General features: G+C 37.9%; 2 protein-coding genes across 2 annotated transcripts; one reads left to right on the forward strand and one right to left on the reverse strand.

Annotated features, from left to right (window-relative positions):
• Positions 1–14,705: 14,705 nt before the first annotated feature.
• On the forward strand, positions 14,706–17,092 carry LOC109216157 (factor of DNA methylation 4-like). Its single transcript, XM_019380286.1, has 4 exons — positions 14,706–15,572; positions 16,002–16,070; positions 16,155–16,436; positions 16,796–17,092. The coding sequence occupies exons 1-4, from the start codon at positions 14,706–14,708 to the stop codon at positions 17,057–17,059; spliced, it is 1,482 nt and encodes a 493-aa protein (XP_019235831.1). The 3' UTR covers positions 17,060–17,092.
• A 1,167-nt stretch (positions 17,093–18,259) lies between these two features.
• LOC109216159 (expansin-A4-like) lies at positions 18,260–21,798 on the reverse strand. The gene is made up of 3 exons (XM_019380288.1): positions 21,559–21,798; positions 20,456–20,774; positions 18,260–18,859 (listed from the first exon to the last, which is right to left on the reverse strand). The coding sequence occupies exons 1-3, from the start codon at positions 21,710–21,712 to the stop codon at positions 18,550–18,552; spliced, it is 783 nt and encodes a 260-aa protein (XP_019235833.1). The 5' UTR covers positions 21,713–21,798; the 3' UTR covers positions 18,260–18,549.
• Between the last annotated feature and the right edge of the window lie 1,501 nt (positions 21,799–23,299).

Genomic DNA, 23,299 nt, shown 5'->3' on the forward strand with positions numbered 1-23,299 from the left:
TATCTAATTCTTACCAATAAGTTTGTTAGGTCATCAAAACGTAACAGGGATTGTCACGACACAAAATCCACTAAGGGTCGTGATGGCGCCGGACACCACTGTCAGGCAAGCCAACACCAATTTACTTGAAATTTCTTACCATTTTCGAAATCGTTCCTTTTTGTACATTAAACAATGAGTAATAAGTTTTACTGAATAGATACTGATGTCTTTAACAAACTCAATATTAAACAATCCCATAATCATCCCAGAACCCGGTGTCACAAGTGCATGAGCTATCTCAAGGAAACAAAATAATAAAACAACTGTCCGGGAATACAAATAGGACAAATAATAAATATGGAAGTTTGAAAGAGACTCTGCTGGCTGCGGGTTGTCTCGAGAAGTGCAGCTCACCTAAGTCTCCGTATCAACCATGCTGCTACGCCCGCTAGGCCGCTAGAGATGCAGGTGCCTGTGCAATAAAATGCACAACAAGTGTAGCATGAGTACGAAAACAACGTGTACTCAGTAAGTATCCCGCCTAATCTCGAAGAAGTAGAGACGAGAGGTCGACTTCGACACTTACTAGTGGTCCAATAATGACACATCAATAATATGACAAATCGAGGATTTATATAAACATGATTGCAATTCAATAGAGTGAAGCAAGTAAACCATCCTTTCTTTTGTGTGAAATTCCCAAATTTCCTTTTTCATCATTTATACATACATTCTCAAACCAAGAAGAAACAATATCAACTTCAATTAATTACAAGGCAAGCAATACAAGCATGCGCAAATCATGCCGAGGACGTACGGCCCGATCCAACAATATTTAAATTGTGCACTGCTAGAGGGTCGAATGGCCCGAACCATAGATGCATCTATTATCCCGCTCGCGAATCATACATGCGACGCGGTCAAATATAAATAAACACTCACTCTGCTCGCGAATCATACATGCGACGCAGGTACACATAGAATCACATATTCAAACAGTCAATCAAGACATTCGTCAAGGAAATAATTATTCAAGGAGGTGTAAATTCCCCTTTTTTTACAAGTCAAGAAAATGAAGTTTAAATTTTCTAGAAAATCGTTTGCCACTTCGATATGATTTAAGCATTTTTAAATTTGTCAACAAGGCTGCATTTATTACAAGTAAGCATGCTTTTGGGTCCTAAACTACCCGGACATAAGCATAATAGTAGCTACGCACGGACTCTCGTCACCTCGTGCGTACGTAGCCCCCACAAATAGGAGCACATAACCAATTAACTCACCTATGGGGACAATTCCCTCCTACAAGGTTAGAAAGGAGACTCACCTTGCTCCGAAGTTCCATAACCGGCATTCCACGCCCTTCCGAAGACTCAAATCGATGCACAACGCTCCAAAACTAGCCAATAATTATGCAAATACATTAATATATGTTCATTTACTCATAATAATCCAATTTATAACAATTCCTAACCCCGACCGAAAAGTTGACAAAAATGCCCTCGGGCCCACGTGCCCGGATTCCAAAATTTTTTCGAAGGTAAAGTTTACCCATAACCTCAAAAACTCAAATATATAATTTACTCTTAATTTCATGCCCAAAATCGTGGTTAAAATTCAAGAATACCAAATTTCTAGGTTTTTCCTAAAAATCCCAAATTCCTACAAGTTTCCATGTCCAAATCCTTATATCATCATGTATTTAACTCAAAACTAGCATAAATTACTTACCTTATGCTTGGTGGTGAAAATGGCACCTCAAAGTTGCTCCAAAATCGGCTCCAACGGAAGAAATGGGTTTGAAATAAACCCAACCCCCGATTTAAAATAACCTCTCTGCCTCCAGCATATCCACACCTGCGGTCACCTGACCGCTTCTGCGGTTCCGCAGGTGCGTCTTACCCTCCGCTTCTGCGGTTCTCCTCAAGCCCTCAGCATCCGCATCTGCGCCTCTCCTTCCGCAGGTGCAGTCCCGCATCTGCGGCAAAAATGACCGCATCTGAAGTCCCTGACCAGCCAGCCCATTTCCGCTTCTGCGACACAAGGGTTGCTTCTGCGGCTCCACACCTGCGGCCCAAGTCTCGCAGGTGCGGTTACACCAGCAGGCAGCAGCTTCAGCTCTTCTTCCAAATTCCAATTCGATCCGTTAACCACCCGGAATCCATCCGAGGCCCCCCGGGACCCCAACAAATCATGCCAACCAGTCCCAAAACATAATGCAGACCTGCTCATGGCCTCAAATCACATCAAACAACGCCGAAATCACGAATCACACCCCAATTCGAACTTTATGAACTTTAGAACTTCAAACTTCTACATTCGATACCGGAACCTATCAAATCACGTCCGATTGACCTCAAATTTTGCACACAAGTCATATTCAACATTATGGACCTATTCCAACTTTCGGAATCGGAATTCGACCCCGATATCAAAAAGTCCACTTCCGGTCAAACTTCTCAAAAACCTTCAAATTTCTATCTTTAGCCAAATGACTCCAAAATGACCCACGAACCTCCGAATTCACTTCTGATCGTGCTCCCAACACCAGAATCACCATATGGAGCTGTTCCCAGGCTCGGAATTCCAAACGGACATTGATAACACCGAAATGCACTTCAACCCAAACTTATGAAATTCCTCCAAAATGCTAACTTCCACAGTAGGTGCCGAAATGTTCCCGGGTCTTTCGAAACCCGATCCGGACATACGCCCAAGTCCGAAATCATCATACGAACCTGCTGGAACCTTCGAATCCCGATTCCGAGGTCATTTACTCAAAAATCCAATCTTAGTCAATTCTTTCAACTTAAAGCTTCCGAAATAAGAATTCTCTTTCCAAATCAACTCCGAACTTCCCGGAATTCAATTCCGACCGTGCGCACAAGTCATAATACTTGAAATGAAGCTGCTCATGGCCTCAAACTGCTGAACGACGCGCTAGAGCTCAAAACGACCGGTCGGGTCATTACAGGGATACACATATAACCTATCAATTTCCCCCTTTTGATGATGACAAACTTATAATTTGAGTTCCCCTTTAGAAGACATTCGCATTTCCTGTATTTCCCCTTAATCTTTTCCCCATTCCGTTCCCCCTCAATTATTTTTTCCCCTTTTAGCATCATAAAAATATCAGTAGCAAGCATTAAGCAAAAAGAAGTCTAGCTTAGTTAACTCATGCCACATGTGTGTGCACAAACATGACTAAAAACAGAACATAAGAGCAAGGCATACACAGAAAAGGAGGAAGCTTTCATTAATTTTAGATAATTAAGCAGGGAGCAGTTCCACTGTTACCAAACACATCAACGAAATAAAAACAGCAAAAACAAGAGTACCAGTCATAAACATCATCAGAACTAAAACAGAGGACAGACACTAAGAACTAGACACTTGGGAAGGGGACACTGTTTAGGGAGCACTAAAAGGGGAAGGTCGAGATGAAGAGGAAAGGGTTCTAGAAAGGATGTCCATTTGAGCATTTTCTGACACCTGCTCATTGAGCAGTCTCTCCTTCAGGTCCTCAACCTGTTTCCTGAGGTCGGCATTTTCTTTTCTCAGACGGGCAACCTCTGTGCTTTGAGAGCTGCTGGAACCAGGTGCCTCCTGAACCTGACTTAGCTGACCTTCGAGAATGGAATTCCTTGCCTTTAGCTTCCTTATCTCTTCAGTGGCACTGTTCTAAGCGTTGATCAGCAGAGAGATAGTAGAAGTGCTGCCAACCCCTCCACTCTTATCAATGCATTCACATTCCTCGAGGGTGGTCTTGGAGAAGGTTTGCTTACGAGTACCTACTTTAGCTTTTCCCAAATGGACTTTAAAGAATTCAAAGACCTTGGTGATGAGGAACCCGTAAGGTAGCCCATGATTACCATCTTTGAATTCTGCCACCTTCTGCATGTGCTCTATCATGATGCCAGGCAGGTTTATAGTTGTGTAGCCATCTAGTGCTTCCATGAGAACCAGGTCTGCTCGTGATGTAATGGACCGTCTTTTTGCACGAGGGAGCAGAACCTTGTTCACCAATTTAAACAGCAGTTGGTACACTGGAAGGAGGGCCTTCTTGTGTACCCGCTCCCCGTGCTGTATGACCGTGTCCTTCATGATGGCATTCCTGAAGTTAGAAGAGCAGGTTACCTAAACAGAAGATATACCATCAGTAGGCACCCCCAAAATAGTTCCCAAAACAGCAGTATCCATCAAGAAATCAACATCATTCCCCATCATACAAATATGATCATCCTCAACTGTAAAGAAGTCGGCATAAAGACTGCACACTCTTCCTCATAAACTTAAGGGCTGTCACTTGTGAATAGATGTGTCAACTATTGGTGTTCACATCTCCACCAATTGGCGCATTCCGTTTATATCCAGAATATCATGGGCAAATGTATGGCCCCACAGCACCTTTTGGGCTTTCAATTTTTCCTTGCCAGCATCCTAGGTATCACCAACCTTGGTCTTTTTGGAGGAACCAAGTTCCTCACTAGCATCAGTCTTCCTTTTAACTGATTTTTTAGCACTCTTTCCTTTGTCTGAAAATTTCCTGGAGATCTCCTCAGCCACGTTTTCACAAGTGTGCTCAAACACTTTCTCACTAGATTTTTAACCCTCAACCCTTCTCAACTCCTTTTCACTCACAGATGACTCCCTTTTGGACTTTGGAACAGTAAGGTTCTTTGAGGACTTCAAACCAAGGAACCAGGTTCCTCTTCTACCTCATCATCAACATTCACGACTAGTGCAGGAGGCACTACCTTTTCATTGACAACCTTTCCATCTTTCACCAGTCTCCTCTTCTTCTTTTCTTTTCTGCTTTTCCTTAAAACTGACTCAAATTCTTCCTTCTTTTGCAACCTCGTGATGGGTCTCTTAGACTTTGACCCCTGAAGAGGTGCCTTTCTACTCCTAGCACTAATAAAGCTTGCCAGAGTCACATTATCATAATCTTCTTCTTCACTATCTGCATTCTCCTCCTCATATGAAGGTCTCATTTCAGGAACAACTATGGACAAAGGCACAGTGTAAAAGTGAGGAGAGGGAGCAGGATCAATACTGACCTGGGGTAATATAGAGGAACCAGGGGTTGGCTCCTCTTGGTTGGAGGGATCAGGTCCCTCAGTAGGTGCCCCAGTAGTACTGTCCGGTGCTGATGTTTCAACAGGCACCAGTTCCCTACTCTCCACTAGTGTACTATTTTCTTACCCCTGAGACTCAGACACGTTCAGTACCCCGAATCACACTTCCCTCAGCAGCTATTGACAACATATTTTCTATGGCCTCTTGTTCTTGTAACCCTATGGTAAACTCAAAAGTAGGAAGAGTATTACCTGTAGAATCAAGGCCAATGGCTGTCATTGTCGATTCAGCATGTATATGACCCACATCTTGTTCTTTGGCAGAGCCTTCTTCCACAGGTAGACTAGAGATTTCTGGATTTTGTTGTCTCTCTACTGTATCATGTTCGATCATTTCTTCAGGCGAGGCTGAGGGAGAGGTCACAGCCACAAACTTTTTGGGAGTCGAAGTTATGCGACTCCGATGAGAACCAGTACTCGACTAGGTCGGAGAGGTAGGTGGTTGTGACTCTGATTAGGGTTTGGACTGGTTGGAGTGGGAAGTGTGGGCTCTAACACTAGCGCTTCAACGAGTGAAGACACAGTGGGGACAATGCTTGGAACACTTTGGGCTTCCTAATTTTCAGACATGATGAGGTTTAGTGAGTTGAAGAAGAAGGTGTTTGGTTTGAAGAAGGAAAAAGAGGAATTTTGGATTTTTGATGTGAATCAGTTGTGAGAGTGACTGTGAGAGGCGTTATTTAGTAGGGGTGAGGGACCTGTTAGGAATAGGTGGCAATTTGGGTTGTCGGGTCATTTCATAAAGGGGCGAGACGCTTGGGTTAAAAAAGCGGGAAAGAAAAGAACCTGACAATCTGATGATGTGGCACCATTTCAGCCATTTAAAAAATTGTGCATGAGAGTATAGAGGAACTACTAACCTGTGTCGAGGGAAGCAGCTTCCCTGACAGATTTTGCAAATGCAAGCCTCATCCTTTGACCAACGTGCAATGCATTAGCTACTTGTTTGCTCTGTAATCGTCATGCGTGTCTACCTGTAACGGTATAGAGATGAGTTAGACTTTGCTAGAAAACACTTTTGAGATATTTTACCTGTACATTTCTTTCGTAGCCAATCATCGAGGGACCGGTTCCTCAGCTTGATTTCATCAACCCTAATGACACACGATTCCTTTCAAAGTGCTCTATGCTCAGTGCTTTGGTGAATATGTCTGCAATTTGATCTTCTGTGCTGCAAAATTTCATACAGATGAGCCCTTTTTCAACATTGTCTCTGAGAAAATGATGTCGCACATCAATGTGCTTTGTTCTCTTATGTTGAATTGGATTCTTGGCCATGTTAAGAGCACTGGTACTGTCACATAGTAAGGGTACGCAATCAGAAAACACACCAAAATGTTCCAGCTGCTGTTTAATCCACAACAATTGAGAACAGCACGATGCAGCCGCCACATATTCAGCTTCTGCAGTTGAGAGGGCCACTGAGTTTTGCTTTCTTGTACCCCATGAAATTAGACATGAACCCAGAAAATGTGTCATGCCAGAAGTGCTTTTCCTGTCCACTAGATACACAGTGTAGTCAGCATCAGCATACTCAATTAAATCAAGACTGTCTCCTGAGGGATAGTAGAGAACCAGGTCCTGTGTCCCTTTGAGATATCTCAGGATTCTCTTGGCTGCCTTCAGATGAGATACCTTTGGATTAGATTGAAACACAAAGACCCACACTAAAAACAATATTTGGTCTGCTTGCTGTGAGATACATGAGTGACCCTATGATACCTCTATACATGGTCTCATTCACAGAGGAACCAGGTTCATCCATGTCCAGACGAGTGGCTGTGGAAATGGGAGTATCAATGATTCTTTTTATCCTTCCATGTCAAATCTCTTCAACAGTTCCTTGATGTACTTCTGTTGACTTATCATTGTCCCCTTGGTAGTTTGCTTCACTTGTAAACCCAAGAAAAAATTCAGTTGCCCTATCACGCTTATTTCAAACTCACTTCCCATGAGTTTTGCGAATTCCTCACACAGAGAATCGTTTGTTGCTCCAAAATGATGTCATCAACATAGATTTGCACAATGAGCAGGTTCCTCCCTCGTTTCTTCAGAAAAAGGGTGTTGTCAATTTTTTCTCTTGTAAAACTATTTTCTAGAATAAATTTTGACAACCTTTCATCCCAAGCGCGAGGATCCTGCTTTAGCCCATACAAAGCCTTGTCAAGTTTAAAGACGTGCTCCGGATGCTCATGATTCTCAAATCCAGGTGGTTGCTTGACGAAAACCTCTTCCTTTAGAAAGCCATTCAGAAATGCACTTTTGACATCCATTTGGAACAATTTGAATTCTATATGAGATGCAAAGGCAATGAGAATTTTGATTGCCTCCATTCGCGCAACTGGAGCAAAATTTTCATCATACTCAATCCCTTCTTCCTGATTGTAGCCTTGAACTACTAGCCTTGCCTTGTTCCTTGTTGTGTTTCCAAACTTATCAAGTTCGTTTCTGAATACCCACCTGGTTCCTATAATAGTTCGGTCAGTAGGTCGTGGAACCAGGTGCCATACGATGTTCCTCTCAAATTGATGGAGCTCTTCTTGCATAGTTGTAATCCAATGTGCTTCTTTCAATGCTTCCTTGATATTTTTGGGCTTTATTTGAGATAGAAAGGCTGAGAAGGCAAGTGAGTTTCTTATCTTCGATCTGGTTTGAATTCCTAAATCAAGAGGAGTGATTACGTTTTCAAGAGGGTGTGAACTTTTATGCTTCCAGTTCGACACATGAATCTCATTGTTAGAAGAGCCAGGTATTTCTGACTGTGATCTTTGGCTGCTTCTTATCTCAGCATGTGGGGTGCCTTCGACAGCATCGACAACTCTGTTCTCAGCTTCAGTTGTTGTGATTGAGGGACCAGGTTCCTCTCCATCAATTGGACATATAGTTGCACCATCCTCATTTGATTCCTCGACGTGGCTCATCATATTAGCCTTTCCATTTGCCATGTCAATGACTTCACCAGGGACAGTTGACTGTTCTCCATCTTGATCATTTTTATCATTTAAATCCTTTCCACATGAGTGATGAGATCCATTGAAAATCACATGTATGCTTTCCTCAATACATTGAGTTCTTTTGTTGTATACTTTGTAGGCTTTGCTTTGTGATGAAAAGTCCAGAAAGATTCCTTCATCGCTTTTGGCATCGAATTTTCCAAGTGCTTCCTTGCCATTGTTGAGAACAAAACATTTACAGCCAAATGTCCTTAAATGTGTCGGCTTGGGCTTCCTTCCATTCAGCAGTTCATATGGCGCTTTGTTCAGAAGGGACCTGATCATGCACCTGTTCACCAAGTAGCATGCAGTGTTGACGGCTTCTGCCCAAAAACCTTTTGCAATGCCACTGTCAATCAACATTGTTCTTGCCATGTCTTCAAGAGTCCTATTCTTCCTCTCCACAACACCATTTTGTTGAGGTGTTCTTAGAGCTAAAAAATTGTGAGTGATGCCATTTTCAGCACAGAATTCGTCGAATTTGGCATTGTCAAATCCTGTCCTATGGTCAGACCTGATACATACTACATTATGCCTCATCCTCACCTGGTTCTTCTTCACAAATGTCACAAACACTTGAAAGGTTTCGTCCTTGGTTCTGAAAAACAGAGTACAAGTGAATCTGGAATAGTCGTCCACTATAACGAAGATGTACTTTTTTCCCCCTCTACTTGGCACCCTCATAGGTCCACATAGATCCATATGGAGGAGATCAAGTGGACTTGAGGTACTAACTTCCTTTTTGGGCTTGAAAGAGGATCTGACTTGCTTTCCTTTTACACATGCATCACACACCATGTGATACTTGAAGCTTGACTTGGGGAGAGCACGAACCGGGTCCTTGACCAATTTGTTCAGCAGCGTAAAACTTGTATGACACAGCCTTATGTGCCATAGTTCAGCATCATCATCAACAGCACTCAAACAGCTGAGATCCCCATTTTGCAAGGACTCAAATTCAGCAACATAGATGTTTTTGTATCTTTTAGCCACTAACACCACTTCACTAGTCACAAGATCAGTGATTGTGCATATCTTGGATACAAATTCCACTTTTTTCCCTTGTCACAGATTTGGGAAATACTCAGCAAGATGTACTTCAACCCGTTCACTTAGTACACATTTTCAATTAAATGAGAGAGTGAGAGACTTTCCAATCCTTCCAACTCCCATAATGTATCCCTTCTTTCCATTTCCAAAGGATACACTCCCTCCCTGCAGGGCCTTTAGTGGAAGGAAATCACTTTTACTTCCAATCATGTGCTTCGAGCAGCCTCTATCCATGTACCATTGTTGGTTGCTCCCTTTCACTGCTCCCTACACAAGGAAATCAAGAGTTAGACTTAGGAACCCAAACAATTTTGGGTCCCTTGTAATGAGAAAAGGGGTGAATGAGGGCTTTTTTGGTCCAAGCAGGCATCACACGTTTTTTATATGAAGGACCAGGTTCCCTAGCAGTAGTTACTTTTTCAGCAAAAACTTTATTTTTCTGTTGAGACTGAAATCTGGCCTTATAGGTTTCCTTAAAGTGCCCAGTGTTGCCACAGTGAGTGCAGAGCCAGTTATCAGGTACAGTAATGTACTTGCTATGAGGGTTGCAGGGAGTCTTTTCCCTTTGAAACCCGATTCCCTACCTGTTTCCCCCACTGTTTGTATACATAGCAGTGATTGCATCAGAGGACCAGGTTCACTTAAGAGATTTTTTCTAGGTCACACTTCACTTTGCCTAGATCTTCCTGAAGTTATCTATTTTTCTCAAGCTCAGCACACAGACAAGATTTCATGATTTTAACTCATTTTCAAGCCTAAGTTGTGCCTCACTTGCAACTTCCTTTCCGTTTTAAGTGTTCCCAGGCCTACTCTTCCTTTTTAGTTCCTCAATTGTTTCCATTAGGTCTACAACCACTACTAATAAGTCATCTCTCTCATGCTCAATGTTAGCAACCCTCTCAGTTAAGACTTCATTCTCCTTTTTGACAGCCTCAATGGTCTATTTTAGATCGACCACAACAACCACTAGATCATCTCTTTCATGTTCTATGTTTGCAATTTTTTCAGTTAAGGCATCTTTTTCTTTCTTCAGACTCTCGATGGTTTCCTTTAAGTCTACCACAACGACTACTAGATCATCTCTCGACCGTTCTGCTTCTCCTAGTTCCACAGTTAATGCATCTTTATCATTTATAAGACTATGATAAGCATCGATTAAAACATTTGCCAAAGACATAAGTTTTTTCAGAGAATAAGACTTTAGATTTCTTTGAACATCTAGAAAGTTTACCTCATCATCATCATCGTCATTTTCATCATTGTCAGATTTTGCCATTAGGGAAGAGATTGAGTCATATTCAGCTGCTTCACTTTCCACTGCCATCATGGAGCTATCACCTTGATCATCATCTTCTTCAGATTCGTTGGATGAGTCTCCCTATGCAGCAAGAGCTTGTTTTACAACATTCTCAGCGGCATCTTTTCTCTTGAATTGTTTGTCAGGAACCGGGTTCCTCTTAGCTGCTTTGTTAGTGTTGTGTTTGTACTGATCTTTCTTGAGAAGAGGGCAATCCTTGATGAAGTGTCCTGGCTTACCGCACTTATGACATAGGTCATAACCTTTTGGCTTGCTGGAGCTGCCCCTCTTTGGAATGCCTCTATTTCTGCGAACCATTTTCTGAAACCTTTTTGTCAGGTAGGCCATATCAGCATCCTCACCACCTGAGTCATTGTTGTCCGTCTTGAGGACCAGGTTCTTCTCCCTTTTGGGCTCTCTTCTCTCATTATCCTTCTTCTTCTTCTTTATTTCATAAGTCTTCAAATTGCCGACAAGTTCATCAATGGTTAGCTCCTGCAGATCCTTTACCTCTGTGATAGCATTTACTTTGCTTTCCTAGGAACCAGGTATACACTAAGTATCTTCCTAATGAGTTCGTTCCTGGGGATGATCTCTCCCAGAGAGTGAAGCTCATTGATGATAGATGTGAAACGAGTGTGCATATCCTTAATGGATTCATTGTCCCTCATCCTGAAAAGCTCATACTCTGTGGTTTAACATGCCAATCTTGGACTGCTTTACCTGTGTTGTCCCTTCACGAGCTGTTTAGAGAGATTCCCAGATCTCCTTAGCAGATTGACATGCTGAAATCATGTTGTACTCATCTGGTCCAATACCACAGACGAGGATTTTCTTAGCTCGAAAGTTCTTTTCAATATCCTTGCGGTTAGCTTCATTATATTTCTTTCTAGTTTTAGGAACTGTCACTACGGGGTCTCCAATGGTCTTTATAGGAACGAAGGGTCCATCGCAGATGATATCCCAGAGCTCTGAGTCTTCAGCCATGATGAAGTCGTGCATCCTTGTCTTCCACCATCTATAGTATTGGTCGTTGAATCTTGGTGGTCTCTAGGCAGACTGACCTTCTTCGAAGTTTGGCGGAGCAGCCATGAGGATCATTTCTAGGTGTTAGCCTAATAGAAAGAACCCGCTCTGATACCAATTGATAAAAACTAAGGGTCCACCAAACTATATAGAGAACCGGGTTCTCTATTAGTTCCCACAGAACACACGCACACTGCAATAAGTAAATGACACAATGGAGTTTTACGTGCAAAACTCTCAGCTCACGGGATTAAAAACCACGACCTACCCTTGTAGGATTTCAACTTCACTACTAAGGAAACTTTAGATTACAGCCTATTGTAACCTAGAAATTAACCTCTTAATCCCTCACTAACTTGTAACAACTCTATTACAAGCCACTTTGTAATAGCTCTATTACAAAGACTTACAACTCGACTAACTCTAGCCAAGACACAAACACAAAGGTTTATGATTTACAAAGGCTTCCTACACAATGCTTCTAACTAATCTAAGTAGGAACTACAAGTAGAGTGCTTTAACAAAGGTGCAACACGAATAAGGACATGTAATAACTCGATACAGGAAACTGGCTCGTTGTTATGTTGTTCTTTGTTCTTGATGCCCTTGAGAGTCACTTGCCAGATTGATAGATGACTTGAGAGAATGCTTGATTGATTCTTGAATGTGCAAGTGTTTTGTTTTACTTTTGCTTGATGTTAATAATTCATTTGGGATATCACTTGAATGATACAAACAAGTTAGGTAAAGGGCATTCCCCATAAAGTTGACTGCTGCACTATTTTTGCATTGTTGCCTGTGCAGGCAGCAACTTTACAACTAGGGGTTTGACTTGTACAGTCACCACGGGAACTGGTAGCTATCTGTTCCCTATGTTGTTCCTTTGACTCTGAAGAGTTGAACCGCGTCCTTGAGTGGAGATTTGTTGATCTTAAGTACCTGAGGATGTGTACCGGGTTCCTTATCTGGTTCTTACCAATAAGTTTGTTAGATCATCAAAACATAACAGGGATACACATATAACCTATCAGTTAGGCTTAAAGAAAGATGATTTTGTGTTACAAAAAAAATAACTTTTATATTACAATGCTTAACTAAAATGATCATCGGTGAAATTTACCTGTCTCATTTCTAAACCTACATACTTACAAGTCAATCGATCGAGTTGTAACAATTGCTCGATATTAGTTGCACAAAATTTTGCACTTTTCATATTGTATCTAAGGCCCCAACCCCAATCACCCCACCACCATAGTAACAGATACAATTCATAGACAAAGGATTCATCCGAATTCAGTATTTTTTTACGTAGAACATAAATAAATATGTAAAACATTAACTACAATTTTAATAAATATTTTCTTTGAGTACATAATTTTAAAACTATAATGAGTTCAATTTTAAAGATTCAATTTATCAAGTTCACCACCACATTCAAAAACATTTAACTAAAAGAAAAATCAAATAAATTAGCATATGTCTACAATTACAAATCATCAACTCTAAGTATAGTACCATCCAATATCCAAAAAAGGCCAAAACAAGCAATAAGACGACTCCTACTAACAACGTATAAAAATCTGACCAAACATATATAGTGAAGAGGAGCAAATACTACCATAATACCAATGTAACAGTCTTTTTTGCGTTCCACTACTCTGCTCAGAGCTGCTGTACTGTACTGAGTACTGTACCTTCTTCAGCAAGGTATCACTCTCTCCATCATTGTGTTTTTCTTCTCTTTTTTGGACACTAATTTTCTTTGAACGTTGGTATGTTATATTCGTTATCTGCTTCAAATGCAACGCTTACGTATTTCTCCTTTTTTTGCTTATTTCTACTTATTTTTTACAACAATGCTCTGTTCTTCTTTTCTTATATTTACTCTGTTTCTTAAGGCAAAAATGAAAAGTTGTTTTTAGGGTCTAAATTTACATTTTTATTTAGCTACTCTCTGTTTTGTTTTCCAAGAGAAAATTAAATTGTATTTCTCCATTTTTTCTTTGTGTTTATGTCTATGCATCTTTTCATCTGTACATACATGGGTCTTATTAAGAATTTTATTTTTGTTTATTTTACGTATTTCTTCTTCTATGGGTGTAACGTTAATGTAGTCACTAGTTTATATTTTTGTCAAAAATCCTCTGTTCCTCTTTTCTTCTATTTACTCAGTTTTTTCTCTCTAATCTGTACATGGGTCATATTCGGATTGTTGTTGTTGTTGTTATTTATGTGTGTTTACGCGTGTATTTCAATGTTTATAGTCACAACAATCGCTATAGTTACTCTCTGTATTTTCAAGAGAAAAGTAACTTGTATTTCTCCATTTTAATATTGTGTTTATAGCTATGCATCTGTAATATGTAAAATATGGGTCATATTCAGATTTTATTTTTGTTTTTCCTCCATCTTTGTGTATGTACGTAATCACTTCTCTCTCACTTTTTTTTTATAAAACAAAAAACCAATAATGTTCTGTTCCTCTTTTCTTATATTTACTCTGTTTTTTAAAGCAAAAGAGCTAGCTTGTGTTTGTGCTCTAAATTTAAAATTTATGGCTCTCTATTTGAAATGTGTAAATGGGTCAAATTCAGAATTTTTCTTGTTGTTTATGTGTGTGTATTTGTTATTTTTGTTTTTATTTTGCCAAAAATAATCTGTACCTCTCACATTCAGATTTTGTTGTTGTTGTTGTTGTTATTTATGTGTGTTTAGTTTCACAATGTACGTTTGTATTTGAATTTTCGGCACTGTTTTTTACTCACAACAATCACTATAGTTACTCTCTGTTTTTCAAGAGAAATGTAAGTTTGTATTTCTCAATTTTGCTAATTGTGTTTATGTCTCTGCATCTGTTATCTGTTAAACATGGTTTCATGTTATGTTGCTCGGACTTTCCGAAAATGTTTCCGGGTGCGTGTCGGATCCTTCAAAAATAGTGTATTTTTGAAGGATCCGACACGGGTGCGGCAGCATTTTGGAGAGTCCGCGCAACATAGGTTTTATGTTGAGATTTTTATATTTGCTTATTTTTGTCCATCTGTATGTTAACACTGTTGCTTTTCCTCCAACAATTCTCTGTTTCTCTTTTCTTATATTTACTCTATTTTTTGTGCTCTAGATTTTCACTTGTATGGCTCTGTATCTGTAATCTCTACACTGGTTTTTGCTATATTTCTCTTTGTTCTTATATTTATTCTCTGTTTTTGCAGTAAAATGGAAACTGAATTGCAGCCTGCACATCAAGGGAATGATGTTGATGAGAAATATGTATTTCCCTGGATGGGAATTGTAGCAAATCTTCCCATTGAGTGGGATGGTAAGCGTTACGTGGGAAAAAGTGGCTCGGGGCTCAGGGATGATTTGACGAACAAAGGGTTTAATCCGGTGAGAGTACATCCATTATGGAACCATAGGGGTCATTCAGGGTATGCTGTGGTTGAATTTAGTAATAATTGGGATGGTTTTGCTTATGCAATTAAGTTGGAAAAGAGTTTTGAATCACAACATAGAGGGAAGTTGGAATATTTAGGTTCAGCAAATAGGGAAAATAAGTTATATGGTTGGGTTGCAAAGGCTGATGATTTCAAGTCATCAGGTGTAATTGGTGACTATTTGCGAAAAAATGGAGACCTGAAATCTATCTCCGAGATTCAGGCAGAAGACAAGCGCAAAAATGATGCGCTTGTCTCTAATCTGGCTGAAACAATCGAGGCCAAAAGTAGGCGACTCAAGGAGATAGAGAGCAAATGCAATGAAACTTCAATGTGCCTAAGCAAAGTGATGATGCAAAGAGATGAAATGATCCAAGAATACAATGAAGGTACATATATTCTCCTAACAGACCTTGCCTTTTTTGTCACACTTTTGACTTACAACAAGTACTTACTATTGACTACAGAGTTACAAGGGATGGCGAAGAATGCTCGCGATCAACTAGCAAAGATGATCAAGGAGAGAGAGAAGAATAAATCGTATTTGGAAGCGCAACGCAAAGAACTTGAGTTGCGCGAAAAAGAATTGGTGGAAAGGGAAGCCCTCAATGATAATCAAAGACAAGAGCTTCATTCTTTGAAGCAAATGGTAGAAAGTCTTACTTGCTGTTTAATTGATTGACTTTAACTGGTTAGCAAAAAATTTATATGGAGATATAAGCATATGGAGGAATTAGACTACTACCTATGAGGTATAAAAATATGACATTGTAGAAATAGACTGTTGTATTTGTAGAACTAAGATTGTGGATAGACCTAAAAAACTTCATTTGGATTTTACTGTCAATTCAAACAACTTTCATCACTCTCATTTTCCTTATATATACATTACATGCATCTGAATTAGTTTTCCTTGAAAATATCCTAATCCAAAATGAAGCAACAAGAATCTAGTATTTATGCACTTCTAACTTTGTTCTAAACTCTGCTGATATTGAGGAATGTACCAGATATTCGCTTGGCGTGCTCTTTTTCTAGGAATTCTTTAACTGTAAAATTCTTCGTTTATGTGTTTTAGAATGAGAGAGCAGAAATGGAGCAAAAGAGGATGGATGAAAGTGTCTTAAAGTTGGCAGAAGAACAGAAGGTTTGTATGTCCATTGTTATGTATTTTCACTCTCAACTTATGTAATAATTAGCCTATGACAGCCAAGAGAATCTTACTTTACAGAAAGAGAAAGAAACTCTCCGTGATAAGATCCTGGAGTTGCAAACAAAACTCGACTCAAAGCAGGCGTTAGAGTTGGAGATAGAACGTCTCAAAGGGGCTACGCAAGTAATGAGACACATGGGAGATGGCCAAGATGTGAAGAAAAAACTAGACGAGATCCAAGAGAGCCTAAAAGAGAAAGAAGAAGAACTGGAAGATCTTGAAGCTTTGAATCAAGCTTTAGTTGTCAAAGAACGCCGTGCCAATGTTGAGTTACAAGATGCCAGGAAGGAGTTGATTGATGTAAGTACAATTCTGCATAGAAGAAAGCATTTTCAATTCACTTTGACCTGAGAGAGTTGTATGTTCATGTTCAATTTTCGTTGTGAACGTATTACAAATTTCCTATAATCTGCATCAGCAAATCAGCTTCTACCATATTATATGCTGTTGAAGATTCAAAGTTATATATTAATGCATAACTTCGACGTGTAAGAACTTAGCATATAGGCTTCAAATCTTGAAGATGTATGTGGTCATAACAGTCCATAAAAGAACCTCATAAACTATTTGAATTCATTCTGCTGAGGTGCCATCTTTCAAAGTTAGTTTACTTAAATGGTGAAAATTTGACAAATAGAACATGTTTTCATGGCTTTTAGGGAATGAAGCAGCATTCTTCTCGGGCTTTAATCGGTGTCAAGAGAATGGGAGAACTTGATATTAAAAGATTTCAGGAGATAACCAAGAAAATGTTTGTTGAAGATGCAGATTTGAAAGCTGCGGAATTGTGTTCAATCTGGGAGGCTCATCTTAGGGACCCCAAGTGGCATCCCTTTAAAGTTGTAACAACTGAAAATGGTCCTAAGGTAATACATTGTAGTTTCTTATCAAAAAAAGAAATACATTGTGGTTGCCAAACATAACCTTATTATTTCTGCTGTATTGGTAGGAGGACATTGATGATAAAGATGAAAGGTTGAATAGGTTGAAGCATGAGTATGGAGAAGCAGCTTATGAATTGGTTACTACTGCTTTGTTGGAGATGAATGAAAGCTCAAGTAGTAGAGGCATAACAACAGAGTTGTGGAATTACAAACTAGAAAGGAAAGCTACCATCAAAGAAGGAATATCATATATTGTCCAGAAGTTGAAGGTCAGTAAAGCGAAGAAGCGTTAAGCTTTTCATGGTTATGTTCAACACTGTCAATGGCATATTATGCCTTATCTAGTACTTAGAATCTGTTTGAAAACCAATATATTGAGACAGAAGCTTTTCAGGTCAGACTGCTCATGTTTTACCTTTTCTCTATTGTGGTACTCCTATATGTCATGACAATTGAAATTGAACTATTTGAAGTAGACTCCTCTTTCTAATACTGCTGGCAAAGGAATCCAAACCTCTGCTTTAGAGAATCCAAGGTTGTTTAAGGAATAGCAAAAGCAAATGTGCACTTGAGTAGTACTAGTATCAAAGTAATCTACCTTTATATTTCAAGCTATGAATGGCATCTAGAATCTTTTTACCATTTTGGATGACATATTATACCATACCTTGAATCTATTCGAGCCGTGGAATAAGTCACTGATGCTGCATCAGGTAGGCTACTTACATCACACCCCTTAAGGTGCGGCCCTTCCCCGAACTCTGCCGGACCATCTTGTTGAGACCAAAGAAGCATATTTCTATGGGTGTGAAGGTGAGAAGTGCTAATCTTTTAGCTTTATGACAGAATATGTCATAACATATGATATTGAAACATTAAATGTACCACCAAAGAGTGTGGTGAGATAGATATGATTCTCGAGTTCAAGCTCTTGGAATGGAGAAATTTCCTTTTAGTGGGCTCTACCTGGCTCGATTCACACTTAGTTGAACCGATGATTTTCTGATACTAGATGCATAATTAAAAAAAAATAATTAAATGTATGCTCAAGAATATATCGAAGCGTGCTTGCTTGACAAAGTTCAAGGATAAAAGCAACAATAAAAATGGCATCCAAAGCCCTGCTTTAGAGAATCCAAAGTTTGGTCTCAGGATACTTGCATAGAAATAACAAAGAGTCAAATCTGCACTTGAATAATATCAAAGTTTCTACCTTTATACTTCAAAGAGCCATTAAAGTAAATCAGAAACATAAATTACTCAGATGTTTCAATTAAAGTAAATCACTATAAATTACTGAAAGTACAGTAAAATACACTGCCTAATGCCCATGCATCAACTACAAAACATTAGATTGATACTATTACATTGTTCATTGAACAGCTGCGGGCTACATGTTTCTGCAGCCGCTTCAGCTCTTCTACACAAACAAAAAAAAAGCTTAAAACGCAAATAAAAAACCCGAAATCAAAAGGGTCTAACACTAAAACTCGAAGATATTGTGTTACGATCACTTTCATACACTATATTTAGACTCTAAAGTTCTTTCCAACAAATGTTTGACCAAATTGCCAATGGGCAGGCGCGATGTTCCACGAGGTGGATTTGCGCCTGTCACTGGCTGTAACCCTAAATGACAGTGCCTGACCAACCAAAACGGAGTTCGTTTGCCAATTCTGACCCCAGTTACGACTCATGGTTATCCAGCCAGTCCTCGAACCCTTAACCATAAGCTTCACAATGTCACCTGCACCCGCGACATTGGTGACCAAAACCAAGTTGAAGTAACGGAAACCATTGATTGTGAACCTAATTCCACCTTGCTTCCTGCATGGCACCCTGCATAAACAAAAAAAAAAAGATCAATTAACATTATTTAACGCCGTCAATGTATATAAATTAAACTCTTAAAGATAAATTGTACCGAGTGTGAACACATAAATGGTCATTTTGTTGTAGAATGTAAATCCTATGTGGCGGATGTAGAGTATAGTTACTGGGTAACTTTTGCAGAGACCCTGTATTTTTATTAAAAAGTCCATGAAATGTCTATAAATATATAACTGTGAACCCAGTTATTATTAGATATTAATTTGAAATTACAATAGGAACCCATAAACTTCAAATCCTGAATCCGCCTCCGGGCTATGTTAGCATGAGACATGGACCGTTAATTAAGGATGAACAAACAATGTGGCTGGGATTTTTCACACTGGTGATTAAATCTAGGGGTGTTGTCCCCACCACCTAGGGTTTTGGAATTTGACATTCTTAAGGAGAATGTGCATGTAGGACCAGCTTCGAAATTTTCCATAAGCAAAATGTTTGAAATTTTTAGTAGATGACAACTCACTAGTTAAAACTTTTCATTTCAAACTAACAAGGTAAGAAAAATTAGTCACACGTGATCTTTATATCAAGACAAACAATTTAACTTTAAGGGTCGTTTGATAGGCAGGATAAGATGGGATAATTTACATTATGTTTGGTATAAATTTATACCGTCAACCAAACACAGTATAAACTTAGTCCCACACTTAATTCTGGATATCTCATCTTATGCCATCAAACTTGGTATTATTTTATCCCACTTCTCAGGTATGATAAATTTTAACCATGTTTTTCCCCCCTAAGTTACTTGAAAACTCATTAAAACATTACTCTATTAATATAGTTTCGAGTTTCGACCCCACTGTATCAAGTGACAAGAGTGCCCTATGACACAAAATAAGTATCAAACAAAATCAATAAAGAAACCAACTCAACATGACCCCACTAGAAAAAGAAAAGAAAACCGAAAGGACACATAAAGAAACACAAACAAATCAAGTGAAACCAAGAAAAGCTAAAAAAGTGATTAGAGGGGAGCACTTTACCATAAATGGTTATAGGACAAGAATATGATTTAGGACTCGTTTGTTCATAGATATTTTTTTTGTTTTTTCGAAGAAAAAAAATAAAAATTATGTTTGTCCATTAACTTTTGTAAGTTTGGAAATTTTTAAAAATGAGTTTTTCAAAAATTAAAAAGTGGTTTTGACCAATTTTATAAAATTTTCAGAAATTTTTGCTTCCCCACTCACAAAACTGCTAACATTTTCTCAAATGAAATGCATGTCCACACATAATTTTAAATTTCAAATACTATTTCTTTTTTTTTTTCAGAAATTACAATTTTTATGTCCAAACACCTACTTAATCTTTCTATAACTTTAGTATACTTAATATTAGAGCAACAAAAATCAATATACAAATAGTCAGTTTGATTTACTCTTATCTTTTCTTAGACAGTATACTTAGATGATACGCACAGTTACACACATATTATACATACATTACACATATATATTATACATGCGCCGTATAATTTAAGTTTAAACAGTTGAATGAGCGACTATTTAGGTTTAGGTTAATTCGAAGCTCAAAAATGCTTACCGACGGTAAACAACAGGGACAATTCCAGCACGATACTCTGCAATCTTGAGAAACATGGGCATGGCAAGGTCAAAATGAGGACGAGGAGGGTTACACCAACCACCATTGTCATTAGGCAAAGCATAATTTGGAGGACAGAAATTAGTTGCAGTAATTAAAATGGAAGGACTTCCAGCATGACACCATTGAGGTTGATTGTCACATTTGATCTCAAAACAAGCTCCACAACTTAGTCCATTGTTGAATAGAGCTGTACTTAATGCTGCATTATTCACTCCATAACCTTGGCTATATAGATTACCATATCCACATGCCCCACCTACAAATTCATACAAGATAAAAAATGTTTAACAATATTAATCATTCATAAAAACTAAAATTGTTAACCACAAAAGAGTTTAAGTTCTGTGCACTAATAGTATAGAACTCTTATTATCATATCAAGTTAAGTTTATCTACAGTAACATGTAATTGCTTACGTGTTAACATTGCAGTTAACTACAGTCAGAGGCGGACCTATACTATACAGAAAGGTCACCATCACCCATAAAATTCGGCAACAAAATTTCATGTATACATGTATATATTTTTAGAAAATAGTGATATATTAGTAGTGTGCACCTCCATATACAAAGCAAATTTTGGTTGAATAAAAAAATACACCCACGACCTTTAAGCCTGCCGTAATAGCTAGTGTTAATTTATTTGCATTGTTAGGCCTTAAAAATAGATAGGTTAAATGCTACAACAAGTTAAAATACTCAAATTGTAACTTTTGGAGCAGAACATGCTTTTATACTAAAACAGAAGAAAAACAACTAGTGTAAAAAACAGAGCAAAACCCTAAGTGTAAGAGTACAAAGTATTCCCTTAAAAAAACGAAATAACATTAAATGCAGTATAATTGTCATCATAATGCAGCAATTAAACCACATTATGTAAACATCTGCTTTTGACTCGAAATGTATATCTATAGTTAAAACTTATATTATTTGCTACAACAAATTAAAATACACAGATGTATAAAAATAATTTTCACAGTCATTGTATATAAGCTTGAAAATTGAAATTTGACTAATTTAAAGTGGAAAATGGAGACATACCCATAGTACCAGAGGCATCACTACCACCATAGAAAGTAGCATGAGCATTTTGCCATGATCCACCACTATAAACACCTGGAATTCTAGCTTCAACTGTTAGTAAAAATAGTGAAATAATTAGAGAAAAAATGCAGGAGAAATTCAACATCTCCATTTGTGTGAAGTTGAAATGTGTAAAAAGAATGGTTAGAGAGAGAGAATGAGATGAGGAAAGTATGGAGGGAATGAGGAGTACTTATGGAGAAAGACTTTCAGTGGCAGTTGGTGTAATTTTGAGTGCTATTAATGATCTCACCCCCGCCCCCTCCTCCCACCCTACTGCCACCTCCAACCCCACTTCCTCCCCCCCCCCCCCCCCCCCAAACCCATTTCTCCTCCGTTTGACTAAATTATATATTTTCCAAAAAAGTTTTTTTTTTTACTCACTAATCAAATACTAAAAAAACTCAAAAAAATATTTTCACTTACCAACCAAATATGAAAAAATAAATGATAAAAAATCATTATTCCCAAAAAAGCAATTTTTTCTTCCAACCAAACACACTCTAATTTTTGTATATAACCGTGTAAAGAAATTTTTATACTACTATTATAGTTTGGCCCACTATAGCGGGTTATTACGTACTTCGTTTTGGAGGTTATCTTATTAGGTTTGTCATGATAAGTTTCTGGCTGACTGCTATTTTAGGTTAACTTAAGAAGATAGTGTAGAAAATTTCTATACTGTCTGAGCACACAGAGTTTAAACTCGTACAAAAATTATGTTACGTATAAAGAATTTTTATACCATTAACTTAAATTGACCTATAAAAAGATGTAACTCTCCATTTAAGCAGAATATGATAATTTAATAATAAAGTAATAATATGTTATATTAAATTATATTAATTGCATAAGAATCTTTTACTTTATTAATGTATATAATTTAAACTCTATTAATAACAATATATGGAGTAGTATGCATGGTTTGAAAAAGTGGGTTTTACCACGTTTTAAGTAAAACTAGTAGTCGTACCCGCGCGATGCACGGTCAGTATTAAAAAATATTAATTAAATTAAATTATGATAGGGCTTGTTTGATCCTATTAGATTGTATTGCTTTAATAAAATTCAATTGTCATCTTACTTGTCAATACGATATACCCAATAATGAAATCTCTATTAAATCAAAGGTACTTATATAGTTAGTGAATAACTTTTTTGTTCTATATATTTTTTATTATATTAACCAATATTTAATATTCGCTTTCCTTTTGTCATATATGAGAAGATTTATAATTTATTACTGTTGAAATATTTTTTCTATTTTAAATTTTATTCTATTGTTCTTAATAATATTATCTAAATTTTAATGAACAAAATCTCTGTTAAACTAACGGGACTTATACAGGGAGCACATTGAATAACTTTTTTGTTATGTATTTTTCTTTATTATATCATCTAATATTTAATATTATTATATTTTTAATAGAAATATTTATTAGCATATTACTTCATTACTAAAAGGAGAGGGCTTTTTCCTCTCCTTTTAATAATATATAGATTATAAGATATATATATTTATTAATCCAAATAAAGTAACCAATTAATACATACATACATATATATTGTTTTCCCACACAAAACTGTAATATCTTTTCAAGTGGAATGCATATTCAAATATAATCTTTAATTTCAAATACTTTTTCTCAACTTAACTCCATACATTTTTTATGTCCAAAGAACTATTAAATATTACTTT

This window comes from Nicotiana attenuata, unplaced genomic scaffold, assembly GCF_001879085.1.
Source record: "Nicotiana attenuata strain UT unplaced genomic scaffold, NIATTr2, whole genome shotgun sequence".
NCBI lineage: Eukaryota > Viridiplantae > Streptophyta > Magnoliopsida > Solanales > Solanaceae > Nicotiana > Nicotiana attenuata.

Excerpts from the sequence above, each read along its gene's own strand:
- LOC109216157 (XM_019380286.1), top strand. The coding sequence starts at position 14,706 with ATGGAAACTGAATTGCAGCCTGCACATCAAGGGAATGATGTTGATGAG. Across the intron at positions 15,573-16,001 it reads TTCATTCTTTGAAGCAAATG|AATGAGAGAGCAGAAATGGA; the intron begins GTAGAAAGTCTT and ends TATGTGTTTTAG. Across the intron at positions 16,437-16,795 it reads CCAGGAAGGAGTTGATTGAT|GGAATGAAGCAGCATTCTTC; the intron begins GTAAGTACAATT and ends CATGGCTTTTAG.
- LOC109216159 (XM_019380288.1), bottom strand. The coding sequence starts at position 21,712 with ATGGAGATGTTGAATTTCTCCTGCATTTTTTCTCTAATTATTTCACTA. Across the intron at positions 20,775-21,558 it reads TGATGCCTCTGGTACTATGG|GTGGGGCATGTGGATATGGT; the intron begins GTATGTCTCCAT and ends ATGAATTTGTAG. Across the intron at positions 18,860-20,455 it reads GTCCCTGTTGTTTACCGTCG|GGTGCCATGCAGGAAGCAAG; the intron begins GTAAGCATTTTT and ends TTGTTTATGCAG.